This window comes from Egretta garzetta, unplaced genomic scaffold (assembly GCF_000687185.1).
Source record: "Egretta garzetta isolate BGI_Z169 unplaced genomic scaffold, ASM68718v1 scaffold190, whole genome shotgun sequence".
Classification (NCBI taxonomy): Eukaryota; Metazoa; Chordata; class Aves; order Pelecaniformes; family Ardeidae; genus Egretta; species Egretta garzetta.
Window position 1 is genome coordinate 2,555,254 of NW_009258272.1, and position 24,358 is coordinate 2,579,611.

General features: G+C 53.3%; 1 protein-coding gene across 1 annotated transcript in view; it reads left to right on the plus strand.

Annotated features, from left to right (window-relative positions):
• Window positions 1–24,358, plus strand: part of ASTN2 (astrotactin 2) — a 315,089-nt gene that overhangs the window by 23,810 nt on the left and 266,921 nt on the right. The window contains 1 exon segment of the mRNA XM_035890105.1: window positions 17,278–17,662. Coding sequence (XP_035745998.1) covers window positions 17,278–17,662 — 385 coding nt within the window.

A 24,358-nucleotide genomic window follows, 5' to 3' on the forward strand; every position in this document is an offset into this window, starting at 1 on the left:
AGGAATGCAGGCGGGCATCCTCCGCTCGCCCCGGCATTGCCCACGGCTCCTCGGCCAGAGGTTGCAGACACACGTGCATGTGAAGGACGACTACCTGCTTTTTAAGAAGAGTGGATAAGCACTTGGATTTTTCTTTTCAGTGTATCCCTTGAAAAATGGGACGTGCCCATGCTCCACGTAGCTACCTCTTGCTCCAGCAGCTGGTCCCTGCAGGGACATTTGGTGCCTGCAGCAATTCCAAGGCCCTCGGTTCTGGGCTTCCATTCCCTAGGGCTCCTTTTTGGTCTGTGCGAGACACGTTCAGCATCTGGTTTTAAAACAGACCCCCCTGGCTGGCTTGCACAAGGGCATCTGGTGTTAGATAAGTAACCGAGCTGCTCCTCTGTGGTCCCCAGCACAGATCTGTCCTTGGATTTATGGATTTATCCTTGTCCCAGCCCTATGAAACAGGGGCAGGGCTGTTGCTGAGTTGCCAAAAGGACACTGGGGTACAGGGATTTAATGATGCTTTTTTTTCTTTTTTAGGCCAGATAATCTTTGGCAGGAGCTGGGAACTGAACACAGCATCTCCCCAGCCATGCAGCGCCCTGACCCCCCCCAGCTGCCCTCCCTGTGCTGGGGAGAGCAGAAAGCAGTGAGCTTCGGAAGCCCTTTGGGCAAGGACTGACCCCGGGCAGCCTCCTGGGTGTGTGGTTACTCTTCCTCCCATGTGCATAGGAAGGTCCTTGTCATGGATAGCTTGGTGTCGCGATGCCTGGCAGCCCTGGCTAGGAGAAAAGGCTCCCTTGGGGTTGTGGTAGAAGCTGCTGTCCCCGTGCCCTGAGCTCTGGTACTTGAGGGTAGTGGCAGGTCACCGTAAATCAGGGAGAACGGTTGCGTGCAGGGCAGAGAAATGGTGCAATGAAGCGTTTGGGTTACTGAGCTCTGCGGTGTCATTGGGCAGAGCTGATGCTCGGCGTCGTTCTGCTGATGCATGGGTCACCTTGCCTGGGGGAAGCCCAGGAAGTGTGCCCAACATGGTGGGGTGGTCACCAAGGAGAGGAGTGGAAAGCTGAAGCCTGGTGCAGGTTCTTGACCCGCTTGTGGGGCTGTCAGTCTTGCTGTTTTCATCCTTGCACGTTTGTGACTTGTGAGTGTTGTGGGGTCCCTTGGTCCCTACAAGTGCCACGTGTCCCCTCTCTGGTGTAAGGGTGGAAACTGCTTTGTGGCACAGGGTAACTGTTGGTGGCAGAAGTTAACGATTCAGTCACCTGGGGAGGATCCTTTGAGCTCAGTTGCGCTGTTAAAGAGCATCACTGAGGTGTGTGAGGAGGAAAACAAGAGTGGGAATGAGGAGTCGTGGGAAACTTTCTTCAGATCCCCTAAACCTCGAGGTCCCATTCTGGCAAGACTCACCTGTGGTTGGACACGCCGTGATGTGGCTTGGGACCCTGCAGCAAATCACCCTGCCTGCTGCTGGCCCCGCCAGCCCTCCTCTTCGGGGTGGCACCCGTGCTTTGAATACCCAAAAGGGGTGTTTAACCCCCCCTTTGCAGACTGGCCTTGTTCCATGGTGAGCGTTTATGGGCCAGGCAGGGACACAGTCACCGAGCGTGTAACTTCACTCGCTCAGTGCTCTTGGGACAGGCTTTTCCTCGCCTGGTGCTATCCAGGGCTATCACATAAAATTGCCTGCTGCAATTGCTTGGCCGTCACATAGATTTTTATCTCGAGTGTCCTTTGGAAAGGGAGCCCTGAGCTGTCGCTGGGAATGTTAAAACGATAAATGTGTTTTGCGCCTGGTGACGGGAAGGAGCAGCTCTAGGGCTTGTGACATTCTGCAACCTTTGCTGCCCGTGCCGGCTGCATGTGGGCAGCTCTGCCTCTTCTCTGGAGGGCTGAGCATCCCAGAGGGCAGGAGGGGACCAGCATGTCTTCTTTGGCACAGCCAAGCTCTGCTGGTGGCCAGAGGTGGCTCAGGTCCTTGGCTGTGCCCCGGAATGAGTTTGGGAGTGAGGCAGCGGTGGAAGCAGGACTTGGTAGGGCAGAGGGAAGGGTGTGCTGTGGATTGAAATGGGGATACAAGAGAGGGAGTGGAGCTCTGGGCCTTGTTTTCCTAATTGTTTTCTTGCATGTCATGAATGGCCCCGTTTGGGCTCCTGAGGTCCTGTTTGCATGCTGGAGCCTGTCCCAGCCCTTTGCTGAGGCTGCCAGGAGAGAAGAGCTTGTTTTGAAAACTCCTTGATGGAAAACATTTGCCTGCCTTGGAGAGAAGGTTTCCTCCACTTGGCTGGGCAGTGCTGGCTGTCCCCTCCGTGGTGTCCCAGATCCTGGGCATGGGTGTGTGGGCTGGCCCTGCAGAATCATCTGCTGCCCCTGGAAAATCCCCGCTGCTGTGGAAAGCCTGGCCATGAAACCCTGGGGAAGTCTGGGATGGGGCTGTGCAGTGGGAGAGATTGGAGGAGGACCACGGCCGCAAGCGCAGCTCTTGGTGGATGGCATCCCAGCATAGGCTGCTGTTGCTCAGGGTGGTGGCTAGTGAGGAACTAAGCAGCTTTTTTGTCCTCTTGGGGACCACTCTGCTGCGGTGGGACGTGGGCACTGATTTCACGGGATCTCGTATCCATGTGCTCTCCAACCATGGACTGGAAGGTTGCCTTCACCTTGCTGTTTTGCACATTGACTGGGTGTCCTGGGCTCCCTGAGCTGGAGCTGGGACAAGGACCACGCAGGCATGTACAGGAAAGGTTGAGCCAGCGTTCTGTCTATATGATGTACTAGGGACACTGTTCTTTTTTTGGCTTCCTTTGTCCTGTGGGAAATTCCTTTTTTTGAGACAAAAGCCTGAAAGGAGCTTGGATGCTGAGGACATCAGCTGAGTGCCTGGGAACCAAGAGGTTCTTTTTGTTTGGAGTAAGGGGAGGACTGGAAAGACAGAGGAGCCCATGCAGATCTGTGCTGCCTCTCAAATTGATGCTTCTCTACCCGGGGGCTCTCGCCTTGCTGCCCACCTTCCCCTTGACACCCAGGCAAGCTTCTCTGGGAGCACACACCTGTATCTTCATCTCCCATTCATGCTTCCCCTTCAGGCAAAGCTGTTTCTTCTGCAGGAGGCCAGGCCTCCTCTGAAGATGGGAGCATTGCATGGGCTGGGCTTAATTTAGATGTGCCCTTGTGAACTCAGCCCAGCTGGCAGGAGAGGCACTGCATCGGGGTGAGCTGTGGTGGAGCTGAAGCTGGGTGGGAGCTGGTTTTCCTGCATCCCAGAAGCTAAAAGCAAACTGTTGGGGGTGTGTGTTGGGGGGGGAACAAACCAAAGCTCAATACCCACCGCCTGCACCAGGAGCAGCAAACAAGGAGCGGAGAGGTGCTTCGTGACCCGATAGGTGTGGGTATAAGGGCTTTATTAGTTCCATCTGAAATATTTCATCTTGATTCCCATTTAGCTGTGGAATCTAACTTTATTTTAGCTTTAAATTTAGATTTTCAAAACAGGCCTGTCAAATTAGTAAAAGGAAATTTGATTAGAAAATGGCAATGCGATTGAGATCTTTGTTTTTCTCCGTGCGCGATTTGGCTCAGAGATCACTCTTAACCAAAAATACCCTATTGGAAAGTGGTTTTAGCTAATCAACACTTTCCAACTGGGAAATAAAAAGAGAGAGCAGAGCTGGAAAATGCCTGCCGCCGGCTCGCCAGCCAGCAGCCGCCCCTCGGCAGGGACCTGGAGGGTCGGGCTGTGGGGCCAGGGCTGCGGGGCTGTTGGGGATAACTGGGAGACTGGAAGGAATGAGGAGAGCAGAATAGGGTGGGATGGCTTTGTGCCTTCCTCTGTCCTCTCCTGCTTGCTGCTCTCCCCATGTCTGGCTTCAGCTCTTTGAACTGGCTGAGGATGCTGGTAGCCGAGCCTTGGTGTGGCTCCGGGAGCTGCCCATCCCGTGCCAGGGTTAGTGGGGGATGCTTCAATCAGGGGGTGCTGTAAAGCTGGTTTGGGTGTAGGTGTAGGGCTCTCCCCTGACCGTTAACCGCAGTGCCTTGGTGTCTCTGCGACCCATCCCTGGGCCGGGCTGGGTGGGAGCCCATCCCAGAGGGCAGGAGATGAGGGAATTAATTAAACAGGGGAGCTAAACACCAGCGAATAACAGCCATGGGGAGAGCTGGAGATCAGGGAGCTGCTGTGCCCAGGCTTGCCCCACAGAGCCTTCCTGGGGGGGATGAAGGAGGTTTGGGGGTGGCTTTCCTTGCAGAGTCCCATTTGAAGCCTGTTTGCATTAGTGACATACTGCTCATCAGCTGAACACCCAACCTGTATAGCTGTGGTTGCCCCTAACAAGCCCCTGCTGGTGTCACTTGGTGGGTGAGCAGCAGAGATGGGGGGGGCCCAGTGCCATGGGGCTCGTGCCGCAGTCAGTACGGCTGGGGGGGGGTAACTGGGGGTCAGGTTGGCTCCAAAGCAGCCATCCTTGTCCGGTGCCGCCTGCTATCAGTGGCTGAATTCACTCTGTGATTACTTGCAGATGCTGCAATTACGCTGGCGACACAGTGTCAAAAACCTCACGGCGGCATCGGCGTGCGCGCAGGGACGGGAGGGGGTTATTAGCCTGTTATTATCCATTTACCCAGATATCCTGGCTAATCAGCTTTCAGATGGGGAGAATTAATTGGTTTCGTTTGGAGCACCAGGCACGTTTAATTGAAATGAATTCTTTCCCCATTTCCAAATGGGCACTTTCTCAGCTGCTGTCGGATGGGGAGGGGGGGCTGCAGTGTTCCTCTCGCAGAACCTCCCAGCACGGTGCAGCTGGGCTGCAGTGAGCCGGCTGTAATAGCAGTGCCCTTCAATCCTCTCCCCATCTGGGAAGGAGCTCTTGTTGCTCCACGTATGCTGCTCAGACATGCTCCAAACCCTTTGCTGATGGCCAGGCTGGGGAGTGCAGGTCCCAGCCCGTCTCGGCCCCTGCAGGCGCATAGAGCGGTGTGAACCAGGGCATGCTGGTGGCATGCAGGTGCCATTGCTGTGATGCTTGCTGCTTTCCATGAGCAAGAGACGCAGAGCTGCGGGATGGAGTCACGAGATGAGGGTCCCCAGGGCTGGGTGGGACGCTCTTTTCCGTGTGCAGGATGCTCAGGGCTGTTGTGTGCCTGGAACAAAACCACTCTGTACCCCCTGCTGTTGACTACCCTGCTCCAGGTCTCACCCTGGCTTTGCTGCAGCACTGGGCAGGCTGCAGGAAGAGATGTCCATGCTGGGTGGGCCCAGGATTGGGGGGCTGAGCAGTGCCCTGCAGCCCTAGCAGAAGTGGCAGCTGGTGACCCTCCCTGCAGGGGATGGCATTGATCCTGCCTGCAAGGATGCAGGGAGAGAAAATCCAGCACCCTGATGTGCGTGCATGTGGCGCTGAGCGAGCCCACCAGCTCCCCCAGACCCTCCTGCCCTGCTAAGCCACTGCTGGTGCCCGCTGGCCTCTTCCTGCTCTGGTGCCAGCTTCTCTTAATTAAAGGTCTGCCTCCTCTTTGCGAGAACCGTGGCTGCAATTAGAGCCGGGTGCAAGGACTACTTCTTGCTTTGAGAGCACAGGTGGAAGCTCATGTCTCTGCAAAGGTCCCTTTGGACAGCAGGGACACAGCTCTGAGCCCTGCTCCTGAGGGGGCTGCGCTTGGGCACTCCCCAGGGAGTCCCTTCAGGTCCACTCTTCCAAGTCCTGCTCCAGCAAGGGTGCAGGTTAGCTTGGGGCGGGTTAGCTTGGTGGTGGACTCAGAAATAGTCATAGGCTTTGAATTCAAACCATTGAGGAGGGCCAGACTGGACTGCCCCAAATCACTGGTCCTTCCTCAAAACGCGCAGGTAAATGTTCTTTTGGAAGTGCCAGCATCTTGGTACCTGTCCAGAGTCTCCTTGTAGCATTCTACAAGGGAGACATGTAGGTAGGAGCCCTTGGTTTCTTCCTTCTTTGTTCTAATCCCATCACCTTTGATGTCCTGTATCCATACAGAAAAACAGAGGAACTTAAATTGCAGCTCGAGCTGCAAGTGCTTTGGGATGGGGACTCTCCCCTGGGTGAGCAGAGCTCTCCAGAGCTGAAGCTGCTCTGGCCGCACCCCAGGGGTGCAAAGGGCCCTTGGCAGATGCAAACTCGGCTTTTTCCCTGCCACAGCCCGGCAGCGGATGCCCTGTGCTCCCCGCTCGCAGCTCTGGTGCCCCGGCAAGGAGATTGCTGGCCTCATCCCCTTCAAAGCGCTCTTGAAAACAAGTGAGCAAAGCAAAGCTGGTGCGTTCCCATCCTTTCATATTCTCAGCTTTCAATCAATACAGCAAGAGGGCTGGGTGAGTTGGGTAGCAAAGTTTTGGCGAGACGGTTTCATATGGTCCGATGTGCCACGGAACAAAAAGGTTTCTGTGGCTCTGTGGGCGTGTAAGCAGCGAGTGTGGGAGCTGAATGGAAGGAAAACTCCCTGGCCCCACGATTTCCTCTTCCACCGTGCTGAGCCCCGAGGTTTTTTGGAGGCATCACACGAGGGCTGGGTAATGGGAACTCCACGTTCTTGGGCAAGACTACAAAAAAGCCATGAAACACCTGATAAATGTTATGTATGTGCAAAAGTTCCGGTGAAGTTAATGGGAGTTAAGTGTATGGTTAAGTGCTATATTTAACTGGGCTCTTAATGACCTGGTGGGAATAGCTGTGGTGGTTTTGGAAAGGAGGAGGTTTGTGGACTTGCTGAGCTTTAAGATCTTATTTTTTTTTTTAATCAAAGTCTCGGATCTGCCTGCTCTGTAATGCACAGGGTGCAGGGAGGTCGTTGTCGGTGCATTTTTTCAGATCACATATGTGCAAATTGCTAAACTTCTTTCTCTTTTCCTGGTGTGCAATGCCCCGCGAATCAGTGCAGGCTCTTCTCCGGGGCACGGGGGACTGTGGCGTGTAACTCCCGTAGGCTGAGTTACGATGCCAGGATTGCAAAGATGCCAAATGCTGCATAGACATGTGCACGGAGCTCTTATCCCTGTTACTGTGTTTGAATACCCTCCCTCTCCCTCAGAAAGCAGTGGCTTCTGTTGCTGCTTTTCGGAAAGATTTTCATTATGCTGAAATATTTGCGCTTTAAATATGGTAAGGCAGGTTTTTTTACACAGTAGGCTGGATTGTTCCCAAAACAGCTGCCAGCTCTGGGCTCATAGTAGACCTTTAAAAAAAAAAAAAAACAAACCCACTGCCAGCAAAAGGAGCTCTTTCCTTCCTTTCCTATGTGTACAACAGCACCTTCCCATCAGCTCTTTATTCCATAAATTGTTTCGGGATGTCCATAAATAAGCTCTAATCCCTTCTTCCAGTCTCTCACCTGTCTTTGCTCCACCCCGTGTACGGAGGGGAGAGGCAGAATGCACCAATGTAGAGAAGACCTGGCCCGTCAGCGGGGCTTGGAGGGTTTGGGCTACTCTAAGGAGTGCCCATTCCTTAACGCTGCGGGGGTTTTCCCCCCCCCACCCGCCCCACTCACCAGCACTGGGAAGCCGGAGGCACAATGTGAATTGTGTTCATGTTCCCTCATCCGGAGATGTGCATCTCTTATTAGATTAATTTTTTTTAATATATGCAGAATATACAGTGGGAGCAGCATTAATTCGCGCTAATGGTTGTGAGATCCATTGAGAGTTAAATGCATTTTTTGTAAATTAGTGAGGAAGCGGATAAACAATTATTAAAAAAACAAGAAAGGTACTTTTGCAACAGCAGTACGTGTTACTCATTTATCTGACAAGTGTTCTTTACTTTTAATTATATTTCATCGTTTGCTAGCAAATGCTCAGCTGGTAGATACTGTAATAATCCCAGTAAGTTGAGACCTTGCTTTAGCATTTGTTAAACCTCTGTTTGGAAGGGGTATACCGCGGTGGCTGGGATTCTGGGGGGGCTCTATGGCCACTCAAGCCTGCGGGGGCTCCTGGAGGCCCCAGCTGATGCCTGGGTACCACAGAGACCTGTGGTGTACCCACACCCTGGGAGATGCTCTTGTGCACTCACTGCCCAAGCAAAGCAGGGAAACTCGGGGTGGGAGCGGAGGTGGGACCTGCACTGGGTTTGGTGGGGAGCACCAAGGGGTAGAGGTGCTGAGGTTTGTGGGCAGTCTCTCAGGGGGTCTGAAATCAGCTCGAGGCAAAGACTCCTAAAAGATGTGTAGCTTCTCTGAGTTTTACCCCTTTTTTCAATTAATGAGTTTAGCTACGTCCCTCCTTTGCTGTGCCACCTCTACGTGCCTTCTGCTGTGACCAGTACCGTGCTGCTCTGGCCACTGGGGCCAACTGACCAGCAGGTTGGCTTCTCCATCAGGTGCTAAAATGAATATCCTTCACTTTTTCTGGAGGAGAAGGCACCAGCTCAGGCAGAAGCTGTGGAGGTGTTTGTGGTTGGGCAGTGGGTGAAGCACGAACGTGATAAAAGTGGCTTCAGAAAAAGAGCGCAGTGCAGCTTGGCCAGCACAGCCAAGCTCATCGTGCCTGACACTCTGCCATTGGGTGAGCACCTGCATGGGCAGAGCTTAGTCCACAGCTCAGGGCAGGAAAGTCTGGAAAAACCCCATGAAATGTTCCTGTAGGCAGCCCTGTGTCCCTGAAATGGGACGAGTGAAGTGCAGACCAGGGTGGGTTTGAGTTCCTGTGGGACTGGCTGTCCCTGCCCAGGGGTGCGTGGGTGCAAGGTGCAAATCTGCAGGTGTCTTGGAGGGGTCTGATTAAGAGGATCCCCCAAGTGACCATCTCTGCTCCAAGATGGAAGCTCTGGAGTGAGGAGACTTAGGGCAGGGGTGTGCTCCCCAGTAGCATCAGGCAAAGCATGCATAGTCAAGCTGACGTTATTGGTGATTCCAGTGAAACCAAGCCAAAACTGAGCCTTGGAGGACTTCATTGCTCTTTTCTTTCATGTGGGAAGATATTAGGGCCATGTACAGTTTCTTTGGTCATCTTCCTTGATTTTGGGTGGGTTCCCATTTGCCCTTTGCCAGGATGAAACCGCAGGGCAGCTCCACCATACGTTGGCATGAGCCAGGACCCCGTGGGCGGCCAGGGTTTGGGCTCTGGTCTGAAGACGGTGCAGAGATGGACGTTGTATGGGTGGTGGCTTAGCGGTCTCGAGGGGCTTGCCTTTAGCCCCATGTTTAATTGCAAGGGGCTTTATGCGTTGGCACAACCCTGGGCGCTCTCAGCCTGCAACGCGTGGCAGCCCCGGCTTACGTGTGCTGGCAGAGACCTACTGTGGGTGGGGTGACTTTTTTTTATTTAACAGGAGGGTGGTTTGTTCTTAACTCAAGTGAATTTTTTTCCTTCCCTTTGGAATACGGCTAAAATACAATGCAGGTACCAGGTGTAAATGAGCCGAGCAGGAGGAACACATGGAGCTCTCTCCAGGCAGGCTCGGAGGGGAGGAGGGATGGGGGCTTGGTAACTGAAACTCCTTGGGAGGATAAAAAAAAAAAAGCTTTTGGTTTTGTCTCAGCTTTGTACTTGGGCAGCCTGCCCACATTAGGGAAACATGAGCGCAAACACACGAGACCTTATGCATTTTAAAATCTTCCTTCTCTGAGGGCAAGCTCCGGGTTAGTGGGTCAGCCGATTCAGGTGAACCATTTAGCGCACGTTAAAATCACAATTTATGCAATCTGCACTCTGGCTTTAAAAAGAGTGAGCAATCAGGTGCTTAACAAAATCACCTCCAGCCCTTCCCTTTCAGTTCACTGCAAATAAACCCCTTTTTGGTTTGCATCATAAAAATGGATTTGGAGTAATTTTGAGTTGCTATCCTAGCGAGCTGTGCCGCGCAGGCTATGCAGGGATGTTCGGTGTGATTGAGGTTTGTGGGGTTTGGTGCTTGCACGCCGCTGGTGCCTGGGAGACCATTCAAATAAACATTTACTGGAACAGCACATTGCATGTGTGAGCGGCGCAGAAAGGCTGATTGGCAGGTGCACTCCTCCTTTTTGTTTCCTCTCTTGGATGAAACAGCAAAACAAAATGTAGTGTGGCTTAAAAAAAAATAAAATTATATGGAAATATGACTTTTTGTCTGACTTTTTTTTTTTTTTTTAGCGCGGAAGAGTCAGAGATTTTAAAGTTATGGTTCCCACAGCAACTGTAACTCTCATCTCTTGGGCATGTGTTATACTTTGCAGGACTGTATATGCTATTAAATTTATGCCCGGTGCGTGTACGTACGGCATGGCAAGCAGAGCAGCAATGTATGACGGATCCGCATGGGCTTGATGGAGCGATCCTATGAGAACCCTTCCTTTAAACCTCTGGGCCAGATCCTGCACTGCCTTCACCACCCCTTTCGGAGAGGGTGGTTCCTAGGGGCTGTCGGCTCTGGGCAGGGTTAGGTGACACGGTTGTGATAACAACAACAGAAGATGTTGTCCCATCGTCGCTGGAGCTCGGTGATGTTGTAAGAGCCGTGGAAAGAGGGGGAAAACCAGACACGATCAGTTGTCTTTGGGCTGCGGTTTGAGCAGCCGGCCCCTCTCAGGAAAGCGCTGAGGCGTGTGCTCTAGTCTCACGGACTGTAATGGGAATTAAACACATATTTAAAGTTAAGCGTGTGGTTAAGCACCTTGGTGAAGCAGTGCTAGAATGGGGATTTGAAGCGTACACGGAGAAAATGCTGTATTTTTTAGTAGGTTTGCCTTGTGTCATTGCTGTCTTTTATGGAGAGGCGAGGTTGAGTTGGTTTTGAGCTCAGGACCAGATCCAGATCTTTTTGGAGATTTTGTTTGTCTTTTTTTTTTGGTTTTGTTGTTTGTTTGCTTTTTTTAATCCTGGTGCTCATCTCTTCCTCATTAGCCTTCATGCTGGCTTGCTGTCTGTCCTTGGTCTCCTCCTCATGCCCTGCCTCGGTTTCCCTGCCTGATGCTCGCCTGCCCAGGGGCTCATTCACTGACCCCCGCAGCACATGGGGGTCTGTGCTGTCAGAGGCTGGTTCTGATTCCTGGTCGGGGGGGACAATGTGTCCTCCAGACAGAAGCTGCTGGAGGAGAAGGGAGCTGGCAGGACCTTTGCATCCCCAAGGTATGCCAGCACTGCTCCGCGTTTTGGGTAGGTGACCTCCAGTGACCGAGATGTCCCAGCTCTCCTGGGAGCATCATGCTTCCTGCAGTTGTGTTTCTTCTTGAGTGGTCCTCACTGCACGTGAAGCACATAACTTCTGGTGCCACCCACCCCATGGGTGCAGGAAGAGAGTAAGCATCCTTCCAGCCTTGGTGCACGTTGTCGCTTCCCTGCTGCTGGCAGAGGCCGTGTGAGGACTGAGCAGGCTTGGTCAGGTCTGTGTCCACAGGAGCATCTCCCAGGACGGGATCCAGCACCTTCCTGAACTCCAGGTGCTGCTGCTCCATTCCTGTCCATGAACCCTGCCTGTAGCCTGCCCATGAGCCTCCTGTATCAGATGTGGATGCTTCTTGCAAAGCCTGTTCCCCACAGCTCTGTTTCTCTCCTGTCTTCTCCCTCCTTGCACACTTTTGCTTGGCTCCAATAACCCTTCCTTGCCCTCCTGTACGATGTGCACTAGTGGATGGGGTCATCTGGGGCCTCTTCCTTCTACCTATCTCCTCTTATCACAAAGCTGAGGGGATGTCGGTATTTCTGAGACCTTTTCTGCCTTTTTAGACTTGGTTGCAATGGGCCAGTGTATACGGACACGAGAGGGAGGACGGAGAGGCAGACAGGAGTGCTGGGGGTACAGAAACCTTGATGCTGCAGGAAGCAGCCAAAACTCCCCCCATTATGGGGATGGCAGCTGGAGGCTGCTGTTATTCCCGCTCTAGGGAAGAGCACACTATAAAACATCGGTTTCCCTGCCTGCTGTTTCTTTAAAGCTGGAGGGATTGCGTGCCATCTGCGGGTATGTCCTGCAGCCCGGGAGGGTGAGGAAGCAGCAGGGTGCAGAGGAGGTCATGATGAACGGCAGCGTGCAGGAGAGGGAAGACTCAGAGAGATGTCTGCAGAGATCAGCCTTGTTTTTCATTGTTAATGATGTGAAAGAAGGTGCAAACAGCATGCTAATTAAGATTTACGGGAGAAATATTTAAATTGAGAGGTGTAGCAAAGAGAGAAAGAGCAATAAGGCAAAGGAGTCGTGAGGAGAAGCTGGTGTGGTGTGGAGGTTTGATCTGGAAAGGGAAGAAGGAGATGCCGTACAACCCAACACGTTAAATGTGATATTTGTCTTCCAAAGTTGTCCTGAGTGTACCTTAGTTGGAGCATGGGTGCAGGGGTCCTGGTGCAGGCTCTGACCTGGCAAAGGGACCTTTTGACATGGGGCTGGGAGGCAGAGGATGGACAGACCTGGGGCTGCCCCCGGTCGGCATGACACCAACAGATCTCTTCTCGGAGTTTGTCTGCAGCAGAGGGTTTGGCCGAGAGGATTGATTGCCAATTAACGGACACTGTTATAAGGGCTAATGCGGATGATCCCAGCTCTGGTTGTGGTTCACCCTAGGACATGGCCGTGGAGGTTCTGTGCCTATGAGCAAGCCTTGGCCTGGTGAAGCGGTGTTTATGGGGTCTCCGTGCTGCCATTCACCATCGCTTTTAGTTAAATTAATTAGAAAACCGTTAGCTCAAATTACAGCATGGCTAAAACCTAATGCAAATGTTTGCTACGCCTGCTCATTGAGCACTGCTTTATTATAGCCCTCGGCAATGGCAGAAGCAAGCCAGGAGAGGTTTGTGTGCCAAGCTGCGGAGGTCTGAGGTTTGGTCCTTGCTGGTGGCATCTCCCGCTTTGGTCTGTGTGAGGTGGTTGTGCCTTACCTGCCAGCTTGTGTCCACGGTCTGGTGGTGCTTTCTGCATCTGGGTTGACCTAGGAGGGGGTGAAATGTTTGAAAGAGAGATAAGATGCTCTAGAGCCAAGTGCTGTGACTCGCGAAGAAATGTGGGGATGACAAAATTGGGGGACTGGAAGAGCAGAAGGGACTGCGGGGTCTGCTCTGCCCTCCAGTGCCGCACAGGGTGCAAGAATTCCCTGAAGCCTTTACTTCTCATTTGAAAGAAAGCGTAACTTTTCTGAAAGCATCCAGGCTTGAATTAAAAAAAAAAAAAAAAAAAAAAAAAAAAATTGACAGTGATGGATAATCCATTACAACCCTTGGTAAACTGTTCTAGTGTTTAATTACCTTCACGGCCAAGAAGGAAAGAAAGGAAAAAGTACACAGTGTGAAGAGCCCAGGATTGTGTGGTTATCGCCGATAGCTGTTTGCTTACCGCGGCTCGCCTGTTGGGACTGCGCGGGGCGATGCGATGCTTTGGTGGCAGGGTCCTGCTCGCCCCGGCTCCGTCTGTGTGCAGGGTTTGTGCTGGGAAGGCTGGCCCAGGGGGGCTGACTGTCCTTGGGGCGATGGCCCCAGGCTACCAGAGCCCCCCATGTCACCCAGCAGCAGGCAGTTCATGATGGGGCCAGTTGTCAGCACAATGAGGGATGAGAAGTGGGTATGGATGTCATATGGGAGCAATATTGGCTTGAAAGTTAGAAAAGAAATAGGGGTATTTTCCCTCAAGGGCAAAACTTTGTGTTCAGAGGAAGCAGCAGGAGGGGTTCGAGTCAACCTCGGTCTGAACGCTGCAGTGATTTGCACTGATTTTGCTTTGCCCTGCAGAAGGGATGCTTTGGTGTGACAGGTCTGCTCAGCACAGCCGTGTTCTCCTCCAGCCTGGGCCTTGCTTCCATGACTTCAGCCCTTCTTGGCATGGCGGCTGGCAGACCATCAGGGCTTGCTTCGTGATGGCTGGGCTGCGTCGCTGTGGTTGCGCTGCGTTTGACTGCAAAGCCGCAGGGCTGGAGGACTCCTGCGGGGAGCCGTGCCAAGTCTGTCCTGCTACGGGGAGCAGCAGGGAGCAGGGCTGTCCGAGGAGCCTGGGCAGTTGGGAAAGCTGGAACCTGTTGCATGAAGGAGTTGGTCCAGACCCCAGAGGAGCAGCAGGACTGCCTCGTCTTTCACAGCTTTGGTAGAGAGGGGTGGTGGTCGTCTGTGTTCAAAGCAGCACATGCATTCCCTTGCTGCTCGGAAATCATTCAGTGTCTCAAACAGATGCCCAAACAGTGGTCGCCCTCCAGGTCGGCAGCTTGGCAGCCTTCATAATTTATATGAGCATCCAATCTCTGGGGCTTCGAGGTGGCTTCTTCTATCAGTTTTCCTTCACTGCTCCAAATAAGTCGCAGCCGTGCTGCTTTCCAGCTTCAGCTGCGGTTTGTTCCCGTGCCACGAGCCCCGCAGTTCTGCACATGCATGGGTTGTCCCCACCAGCCCTCTTCTCCCCCATCCTCCTCCTCCCATCCTTCCTTCTCCCATCCCTGTGGGTCTTGGAACCCTCCGGTGCCCGGCGGCTCCCGCTCGGCCGGCACAGGGCACACGGGAGCGCGGCGGGAAGGACATTACGCGGGAGAATATGCATGTTCACAGCTCAGAGGATTAAAGGCCCGTGTTCTTATCACTGCAGAACAGAGTATTATAAATCCAGCCTTAGAATACCAAATCCCCGCGTGGCTCGGCCATTGTTTGGGAATATTAAAAAGCTCGGAGACAGAAATAATCAGTTTCCGAATGACACATTGTCAAATAAAACATTTCTCATATTATCCCTTCCTTCCCCTTTCTCTCTCCCGCTCCCTCAGTTGGATAATTTAACATGAAAAATAGATTAAAATGAGGCTGGCTTCAATGCCTCCTAAGTTTGACTTTTTTTTTTTTTTTTTTTTTTTTTTTTTCCCCAGGAAGCTCTCCCGGTGTGCGCTGTGGTTAAACAAGCAGCTGCCGGCGCAGGGTCAGGGACGAAAGGAGCTCATGGAAACTGAGCTGGCTGCTATGAGCCCACGAGTGCTCGCCCAAAGGGCTGGCCCGGGCACCCCCAGGCAGAGAGGGGACTGCTGGGGCCACTGTCTCGGTGGCCGGCAGAGCCGAGATTTCCAGCTCATCCCCAAAGGGTATGGGAGCCGTGGCTGGGCTGTGCTGGGAGCCTTTGGCTTCCTTGAGCCAACCCTGTTGGTCCCAAGCTGGGGTGGGGGGGGACAGCACACTAATAACCTCTGTGCCTTTATGCCTTTTTGTAACTCTCCCAAGCAGAGAGATCTTTAATTTAGCGGGCTGGCAGGTTTATGGCTCCAAGCTGTTTCCCGGGGGCAGGCGCAAGGTGAGCCTGCCTAGGCAGATGCATGGCCCCAGCACTGCCGCAGGTGCCCAGACCCTTTCCTTGGGTCCGGTTGGCAAAGCTGCTCCTTGTGCAGGGGTTCCTCAGTCACCCTGGCCTTTTCTGAGCATTTGGGCTGTCTCTGGTTGTGCTTTTCCAGGGAGGGCGAGTGCCCATGTGCCTGTGGGTGCAGAATGCCCTGTTCTGCCCTGCAGCCACTTCGCAGTTGCAGAGAGCACCCAGGCACGAGCGATGTCCAGCCACGCGGGTTGGGGACTTGGTGGTGAAGCCTTGGAGAAGGCTTTTCCCAGCAGTCACATCCACGAGTGTTGTTCTGAAACCCTTCTGTAAAGTGAGAGCCCTCACTTTGCTGAAGGATGTTGGCACACAAGCCGGACCTGATTTTGCAGAGTGGTTCATCGTGTTGAAGTTCATGGCCCTGCTGTGTCCTTGTCACCAGGCCTCCCTTTTGGAGGGTCTGGTGTGCCGTGGGTTCTCTCCTGCAAAGTGGGCTTCCAAGGAAAAGGTCCCTATTCGGTGCTGAGGGGCGTGGGTGGCTCGCATGGGGGAGCTCCTGCGATGCACCAGGGTCTCCATGCATCGGGCGTTGTGCAAACCTGAGGAAATGCGTTTCTGCTCTTCCAGGCTGAGGTGTCTGTGCCGCTGCTTGCTTCTGAGAACGGAAGGCCAGGAAGGGTCTTCATCCCACTGATCCTTCAGGTGCTACAGTAATGCAAGGCATGAACCCAGTCGGCACAGCGAGCCCTGCCCTTCTCCCACGCAGAGATCCCCAAGCATTTCCTGGATGCTGACCCTCCTTTCCTGATCATGTATATCATCTAAATTAGAGAAGTTGAGCTGAGCAATGTTGTCCTGAATCCCTGAGCCCTTCTTCCATTAGTGCCCATGTGGGGGGAGAGGTGGGGGTGTCCTGGTGGGAGGTGCTGGGCTGGGCTCCTCTCTGCGGTGGGTCCTGGTGCCACGGTGGTCCTGGGAAGGGTCTCTCCTCTGCTCTGGAGGCCTCTCCCCCCACTAACTCACCCTGTGAGCAGCAATTTTCAATGCTGCCTCTTTACAGCTGATGCTGCTTATGAGTCGGAGCTGTGCTCCAGGTACAGCACGGTGCTTTGTATCGAATGTAGATGAAATATTTCAATGTCTCCGCTTTGTTTTTTTGCACGCTCTGCAAAGTTTTGGGCTGTGGCCTCCCCTGTGCCAAAGAAATGCCTCCCCTGCCCTGGCTCTTCCACATCACGCTGCAAAGCCCCAAGTGCTCGTGTTGCTCCTGATTTACATGCCCTGCTTTGCTTGTCTGCCGCGGGATGAAATTGCTCTGATGCTGCGGAGATTAAGAGGCTGGAAGCTGGCACGTGCACAGCTCCTGCCCGCGCCGGGCTGAGCAACCGTGCCTGAATTTAACCTCCAGAGCATCCAGGGGCAGGGCTGGCTCCCTTTGGCACTGCCCAGCCTGGCTCCTTTGGGAGGAGAGGCTGCTTCCATGGACATAAGGATATTTAGGAGGCTTATTTTTCTAGTAAAGATTTTCTTTTTTTTTTTTTTTATGGTAACGTAGTTGGGAGCTGTATTGAATAAAATTTGGGGGTGAGGGAAGAGTAGAGCTTTGCAGAGAAGATCCTGGTCTGGAATATGTTGTGCTGCGCACCGAGGGCTGCAGATAAAGTCTGGTTGAAACCATAGGCAAATCACAACCAGAACTGGTGGAGCTGGGGTAACCGTGCCCCAGGGAGCGGCGGTTGCATGGTGCCATTTGTTGCACCGTTGTTTCTGTGAAATGTTGTATGTCTCTGCTGAGGCTTTACTGCTCCCGTGTCGGTGGCTGGGTTGTTTTAGGGGTGCCTGGTAAGAACAAAGTCCCTGGGAGAGTGGGCAAAATAACTTGGGCAGAGCTGGACTGGGGGTGTCACTGTGCTGTCCCCAACCAAAGGCCACCTCCAGCATCCTGCTGCTCCTGCCTGTGGCGTCCTGCCCCAAAGGTGCTGCTCCGTGCACCCACCCATGGAGTGTTGATGAAAGCGTGCCCTGGGGGTGGAAGAGGAGAGCATCCGTGGATGCTGGCCCATCCCTGTGCCCCATGCATCTCCTGACTCTGCCCTTTGCTCTTCTGCAGGGTGGGCTGATCGCGCTGCTCCTGCTCCTCTTGGTCTTCACGGTGGCTCTGTATGCCCAGCGGCGCTGGCACAAGCGCCGCCGCATCCCACAGAAGAGCGCCAGCACCGAGGCCACCCACGAGATCCACTACATCCCCTCAGTGCTGCTGGGCCCCCAGGCCCGTGAGAGCTTCCGCAACTCGCGCCTCCAGGCCCACAACTCGGTCATTGGGGTGCCCATCCGCGAGACCCCCATCCTGGACGACTATGAGGACGAGGAGGAAGAGGAGACCCCGCGGCGGGCGGAGCCCAGCACCAGGGAGGATGAGTTTGGCAGCCAGGTGACACGGACACTGGAGAGCCTGGGCCGGGGTGGGGAGGAGAAGCCCGACTATGAGAAGAAAGGTTTGTGGCTTTTCTCTCTCCTCTTTTTTCCTCTCCCTGTCCTTTGCCAGCATGTCTGTCCTGCGTGGTGCTATCTGGAGAGGATGGCTGAGCCATACATAGCCTGTGGCTAGTGCTTGGCTCTCCAGGCTCTGGTCCACAGCTGTCATCTACAAGGTGGTTTGCAGACCTTGTCCTGGCGCTGCCCTTCCTGAGGGGGGAATTGCCTTTGGATGGTGATGGGGAAACTGAGGCGCAGTGGCTGTGAGCCCTCAGCTGTCATTGCCAGCCCTGAGGACCAAGTCCTGTGGTCCCACAGCACGCCCTGACTGGGCTTTGCTGGTGGCTCAGGTGCCATAGGAGCGTGTGAGCTGTGTGCTTGGGAGCTCCACTGAGATGTGGATTCATAGGATTTGATCCATCTCCTCTGTCTCATCCTCTTCCAAAACCAGTCTCCCGTTTCTAGTGTGAGCCTGCCCAGTGTGATGAGATGGGAAGCTGATGGTGCTGTTTTCATGCTGCGTGGTGTCTCTGGTCCTAGCAATGGCAGAGACCCCCAGGAAACCCCCAGTGGGTTAGGGGCTGCCTGGCTGGGGGGGCAGAGCTGGCATTTCCCCAGATAGGGGAGTTGCTCTTTTGCCATGGGCTTGTGCAGCACCGTGCACGGGGCAGCGCGGAGTCACTCCTGCTGCTCCAGCAGCGCTGGAACCCCCCTCTCCTCAAGAGGGGAGTGCTGGCATTCATACTGACTTCTTGCCGTGGGTGAGTGCTAACACACGGGCATCAATCAGGCCGATCTTCCCTCTCTAGGTGGCAGAAATGTTTGTTGCCTTGCTGTCGAGTAGGGCATCAGTTCTAGCGAGCAAACGTGTCGGTGCGCTGGGACTCCGCCAGCCTGCTGAGCCTTGATGCTCCTCCGAGAGCTGCTCCATAAAGCTGTATTTTCCACTAGTGGCAAAGCAGCCCCTGTGCTTTATTCTCTGAGCAATCAGACAAACGATCCTGTAGTCACCCGCAAACAAAGTCATCAGGGCTGTAGATCTAAGGCAAGCCCATAGGAGCCCTGTGCGGAGTTGGAAATGGCAGATCAGAAAATTCTCATTGTGGGAAGAAGTGCAGAGCTGAATCTGTGTGGATGTGACGGACAGGCAGAGACCCCAAATGTGAACCATGTCCCGCTCGTGGTGTTTGGCATGGCAGGTAGATTAGAAAGAAGCCTATACAGTTCTATAAGTGCTGGTTCTGGCTGCTGCCTGCCCCTATGGTGCTGACTGCTTGTAAGGTGTAATATTGGATAATGCCACTGTTGTAAGGTATAAATCCCCTGGTAGTGGCTGCGGGGAGCTGGGCAGCAAGAGCTGGGCTGGGGTACCCATTCCGGAGTAGGTACGGTGCTGAGGGTAGTCTGTGCCTTCCCTGAAGGTGCTGGGCTGGGACTTGGAGGATCTTTGGTCCCTTTGGGGTTCCCCCGCCCCAAAGCTGCCCAGCTGAGAAAGTACGTACTGGTGGGGTCCCTCTGGATAGAGTGGTTCAGCGTGGGCACAGCAAGTAGCCAAAGGTTGGACACAATAGGACAGACAGACAGGGTTCTCTGTGGTCACCACATACGTGGTGGCACCCGTTGCTGGCTGTACGGGTATGTGGGAGCAGAGGGGAGCCCGTACGGACAGAGCTCTGCAGCGCTGCCACAGGCTGAGCGGCTGGGGAGGTGCCTTACCTGCTCTCAGCCTGGAGGGCTTCTCCTGGGAGAGGAGGAGAGACTGAACCATGGGTGACGGGTCCTGGTGGTGTCCCTTATTGGAAGGCACTCTGGAGCTCTAGGAGGAGGCCGATGCGAGAGCCTGCATAAAGCAGTCTAGACTGGCTGCTCTTTATTTAGTTGTTCTCTTAACTAAAAATAAAACTCGTGCTGCTGAGCCATGCAGTTCTGCTCTCTGCACTTGGAGAACTGTCACCGAGAGGGCCGGGCAGGGCTTGGGTGCTGCCCCCTGCCCATGCATGGGGGTGGAGGGGGTCGTGGCCCACATGGATCTAACTGCATGACTCAAGGGGATGTTTCTTCTGCATGGAGAAGAGCAGTGCTTTTCCCAGAGTGTTTGGGCTAATGCGCGCTTGATTGCCTGCATTTTTAAAGTCTGTCTCTCGGAGGCTGCAACACCCACCTCTGCTTATTGAAATGTCATTAGAAGCCATTTAATATTGTTCACCTGCAATGCACAGCAAAATGCATTCAAATAAACAAAAGCAAAGGACGTTAGTGCTGATTGCTGAGCGACTCGAGCAGGAGCGAGGAAGGGATGTGCTGGCTCCCTCTGCGTAGGGAAGGGGCTCTTGGGGTGATGCTGGACTGCCCTTCCCTTCTTCCCGTGAGCATGTGGGATTTCCATAAAGGCCAAGCCGTCCCTGCCGGAGCGCCCACAGTGGCAGTGCTGGGGGACAGGGTGGGGACGGGGACTCTTCTGAGCCCCATGGAGGAGACTGCATCTCTGAGCAATGGAGCCAGGCATTGCCCCGACGATGCATCGTGCCTGGAAAGCAGGTCCCTGCACCTGCGACGGTCGTAAGCGGTGGCTGAGGTTGTGTTTCTTCCACCCTTAAAGTGCTTTTTACTCTTTCTTTTAAGCAAGGTTATTACGATGGTGATGGTTATCGTTGCTCAAACAACTACGAGGTGCCTGGGGGTCCGTCTGCCATCCTTGGGTGCTGATCTGAGCATCCCTGTTGGCATCCCACTTTGTGTATAGCTGGCTGTTGCCAGCCCGCGGTGTTCCCCAGCCCTCTGCTCAGTGAGAAAGAACAAATGAAAGCCTTCATATATCGTAACTGAGCTACCTTTCTTATTCTTTCATATTCTCTTCTTTGTTTTGCTTTTCTATAAATTATTTAGAGTTGTGTGAGTGGGGAAGACAGCAGTAACTGCATTTCAGTCCTCTTCAAAACATAATAGTAAACAAGATCTGAGGCAGAATATTAAACTATCCGAGGGCTTCAGGAATTGGCAATAAAGAACTTCTTACAGTGACTGAAAAAACCCCCCAGGCTGGGGCTGCAAGGTGCCTGCAGGGCCAGGGCTGCCCCCGGCTGTGAGTGGTGTTCACAAATGCTCCCACCAGTTCAGCTCGTGATGCTGCCAGGCTTTGCACCTTGCGTCGAGGCAGGTTTGTGTCTTGCCTGGTCTCATGCTTCCAAACTATGCCGGTTCACTGTGTGTTTCCTCCCAGATGGACACTCTTGGATGAGGCTTTGCTCAAGGAGTCAAACTACGGTATGTGATAGTTGCTCTTCTCTGCTGAAGCTGGCCAGAGTCTGGATGGCCAAGGATAAGATGGCTGTAGTTCAGATATAGGATTTATAGGCTAGAAATATAAATATACATGCTGTGGGCTTTGCATCCCGACCTGGTTTGCGCACGTGTGGGAAACCCAGTGATCTGGGAAGCGTTGGATGTGCTGCGTGCTCAGGTGCTTGGACCGGTCCGTGAGCAGCAGATGCAGCTGGGATTCCCACGGGGATGCGACAGGAGGGATGGGGAAGCTCCACAATTGGTGCAAGCAGACACCACATACCTGGAGATCCCCAGGGGCTGGAAATCAGTTCTGCTCAGGTATGGTTTTACAGGTGGATTGAAGATGGATACATCGAGGGAAGCCCAGTTGGAGCATGGCCCTAGCTTGAGGATGGGGTCAACCTTCCCCCCGCTGCCTGGCTGGAGCTGCCAGGTTTCAGTGCGATCACCAGGGCCAGACGAGGAGCTGAGGCCGCATCCTGGGGAGTCCCTCAGGGCCCAAGGGAAAAGCTCTCCTTGCTGCTCTTGCAGTGTAGTGTTCTGATAAGCCATCAGCTGGGACTTGTCAGCAGGCTCCAAGCAGTATCATCATTGGGGCTGTCACTAGAAGCTCTTTCAAGTGTCACTTCCCAGCATTAATTACCAAGGATGGCAAATCCGATAAAGATGGAGCATTTTGGCTTGCCCTCCACCTGCCTGCACTGCTTGCTTTCCCCCTCATGCCAGGCAGTGATTGATTTGCAGGTGCTGGGTTGCACCGGTGGTGGGCGCTTCCCATCATTTGGGATTCGTGCACCCCACACTGTGTGGCTGTTGGACTTGATTTCCCTTTCCATGAGGAAGAGTGTGGGTTTTTTATTCCCCACCGGGAGCTTCTGGATGTATCGGGTCAGGTAGGGAATTGCACTGGATGACTCTGCTGCGTACAGCCCCTGCAGAATGGGAGAGAAGTCCCAGCCTGGGAGGTCGAGCAGCACAGATGTCTGTTTTGCAAATCATGGGCAAGCAGAGCATGGATCAGAGAGCCAAACTTTCCTCCCAAATCTCAGGCAGAGCTCCACAGCGATGCGGGTGGGAGGGCTGCTCCTGCACGGTGCCGGAGCATCTGAAGTGAAGCCCAGCGCAAACAAAACACGGGAGCAATGTGCTGAATAATGACATCTAGCAACAAGCGCGTCTGAGTGATAAAGTTAATGAAATTACAGGTTCTGACCTGATAGCGGGCTCTGCTGTGGGTAGATAAACAGCAGGGCAAAGATGAGATGTTTATTTCTCCCTAGCTGCAGTTGTAATCTGGATGTGCCGTGCAGGGCCATTAACATTATTACTGTTATGCAAAATCATTTTTGACTTGGGGGAGAAAAGAAAAAAAAAAAAGAGAAAGAAAGAAAGAAAAAAACCCCAACTCCCTAGAAAATGGAAAGCTGACAAAATTAGAATTGCAGCAGGAGCGCAAACTGACCTGGTGACATTGCACAGAGCCCAGATGAATTTAGACAGAAGAAAAATCCGAGGCAGTTTAAGAAGAAAAGTAGTTTGTTTGTTTTTTTTTTTTTATTAATAAAATGAAATGGAATGAGGAAGGAGGTGATAGCCAGGCAGTCCTAATTAGCCGAAAGGTGTGGAAAGGGGGCCATGCCATGTCCTCACGGGTTTGGGTTCCCTCTGGCAACCAGAAGGGGTTTTGTGCCCCGTGGGCATGCATAGCACCAAGTGGAGTCTCCTGGCATGGGGCGCGCTTTCTGGGGTCTTGGTCTTTGCTGGGGAGACCCCTGTGTCCAAACCCAGTCCCTGTGTGTACGCAGTGTTCTGCGATTAAGGGGATTCGGGTAAATTCTTGCAGGTGATGTCCTCGCTGCCTCCGTCCTCGCTGCTCTGGGTAGTTTCCAGTCCATGCTCCTGATGATTTCTGCTCTCCTGCCTTCCCCAAGCAGATGGCCTCAAGCTCCAGCCCTTTGGGAGTTTCTGACTTGCTTTTATCTTTTAAATGCACCTGGCTGTCATCTTTACCAACATGGTTTCATCCTACAGCAGCAGGAGCCCTTTGCTTCTGTCCACCGAGTGCTGTTTGAGGGGGTTTGGCCCCAAGTCCATCACAGGCAGCACCGCCACATCCCCAGACCGGGGGGGGGACACGTTGGATGCACAGAGATGGAGTTAGTAAATGACAGCAGATAAAAGTCCGGCAAGCCTGAATATGGGGTTACCCACAAGGTCCCCAACAAGAAAATTTTGCTCAATCAAATCTCCTAAGGATCAGTGAGAAGCAGAACTTCTGCCTGGTGAAAACTGAGGAGAAAATAGATGTCAGACTTGAAAATAGAGTATCTGCAATTCCAGTCCTGCAACAAAGGACCCATCTTTATTTTCTCAGTTTCTTTCATGTTCAAAAAAAGAACTTTTCAAGCGGGCCTTTGTGCTGGCTTCACAGACTCTGCAGTCTGGGTATGGTCTCCAAGTCTAGACAGGAGACAGGACTTATTACCGATGGTAGCAATGATTAATACTGTAGGCATATCAAAGGTGTGGTTGTGCAGTCATCTTGAATTCATATCTCCTGGACTTTCTTCTCACCTGCTGTGTTAACTTAGGTAAACCTCTGAAGTTTCTCTTACTTAATCCATGAATGCTTTTCTCTGTAGTGATAGTGAGAGGCTTTTGAGCATGCCTGGAAGATGGCCTGGCACCTAGAGTGGACCTGGAGATGTAGATCCATCTCCACGCTGCTGCTGGCTGCTTTGGTAACCCTGGCCATGTCACTTAATGGTCTAGTCCTCATCTGTGAGTTGGAGAGGGGGAGCCAAGCCAGACAGCAGGCAGGGCAGCACGAGGAAATGTTGGGAATTGCTAATGTAAGGGGTTGTGGTCCCAACAGCTTCCCAGCCAAACTGCTCTGGGTGATGCAGTCTGGGAGAAAGGCGGGAGAAGGGTTTTTGGCGCGGGAGACAAGTGGCTTAGGTTTGAGATAACAGCAAAAGGCAGGCAGGGGGATGGGTCTGGTGATGAGGAAAGGGAGCTTCCTATGCCACCCACCACCGCTGGAGCAGCTGTTCTGGTGGCTGCATCTTCATCATCATCTTTGCCTCCCAGTGAAGACTCCTTCAGGGAGAGGTAAGGCAGTGCTCTGGCCTGAGGCCACCATGCCAGGGCTGGGGAAGGGGATGCTTTGGGGGCTGAGATGTGGAAGAAGAGGACAGGTAGTTAAGCTGCGCCCTGGTTGCTATTGATGACAAATATATGAGCTCTGCGGTATCTTGGAGGTGAGATTTAAAGACACAGTGTGAGTCGGTGGTGATGGCCCCATAACAGGCAGGGTGATGATGTTCTCTGTGATGGAGAAGGAAGAGCCCATGGGCAACAGGAGCAAGATGATTGTCTTGGCATGGCTGTCCCTGAGCTGGCAGCCTAGCATCCTCGAGAGGATATCTGCA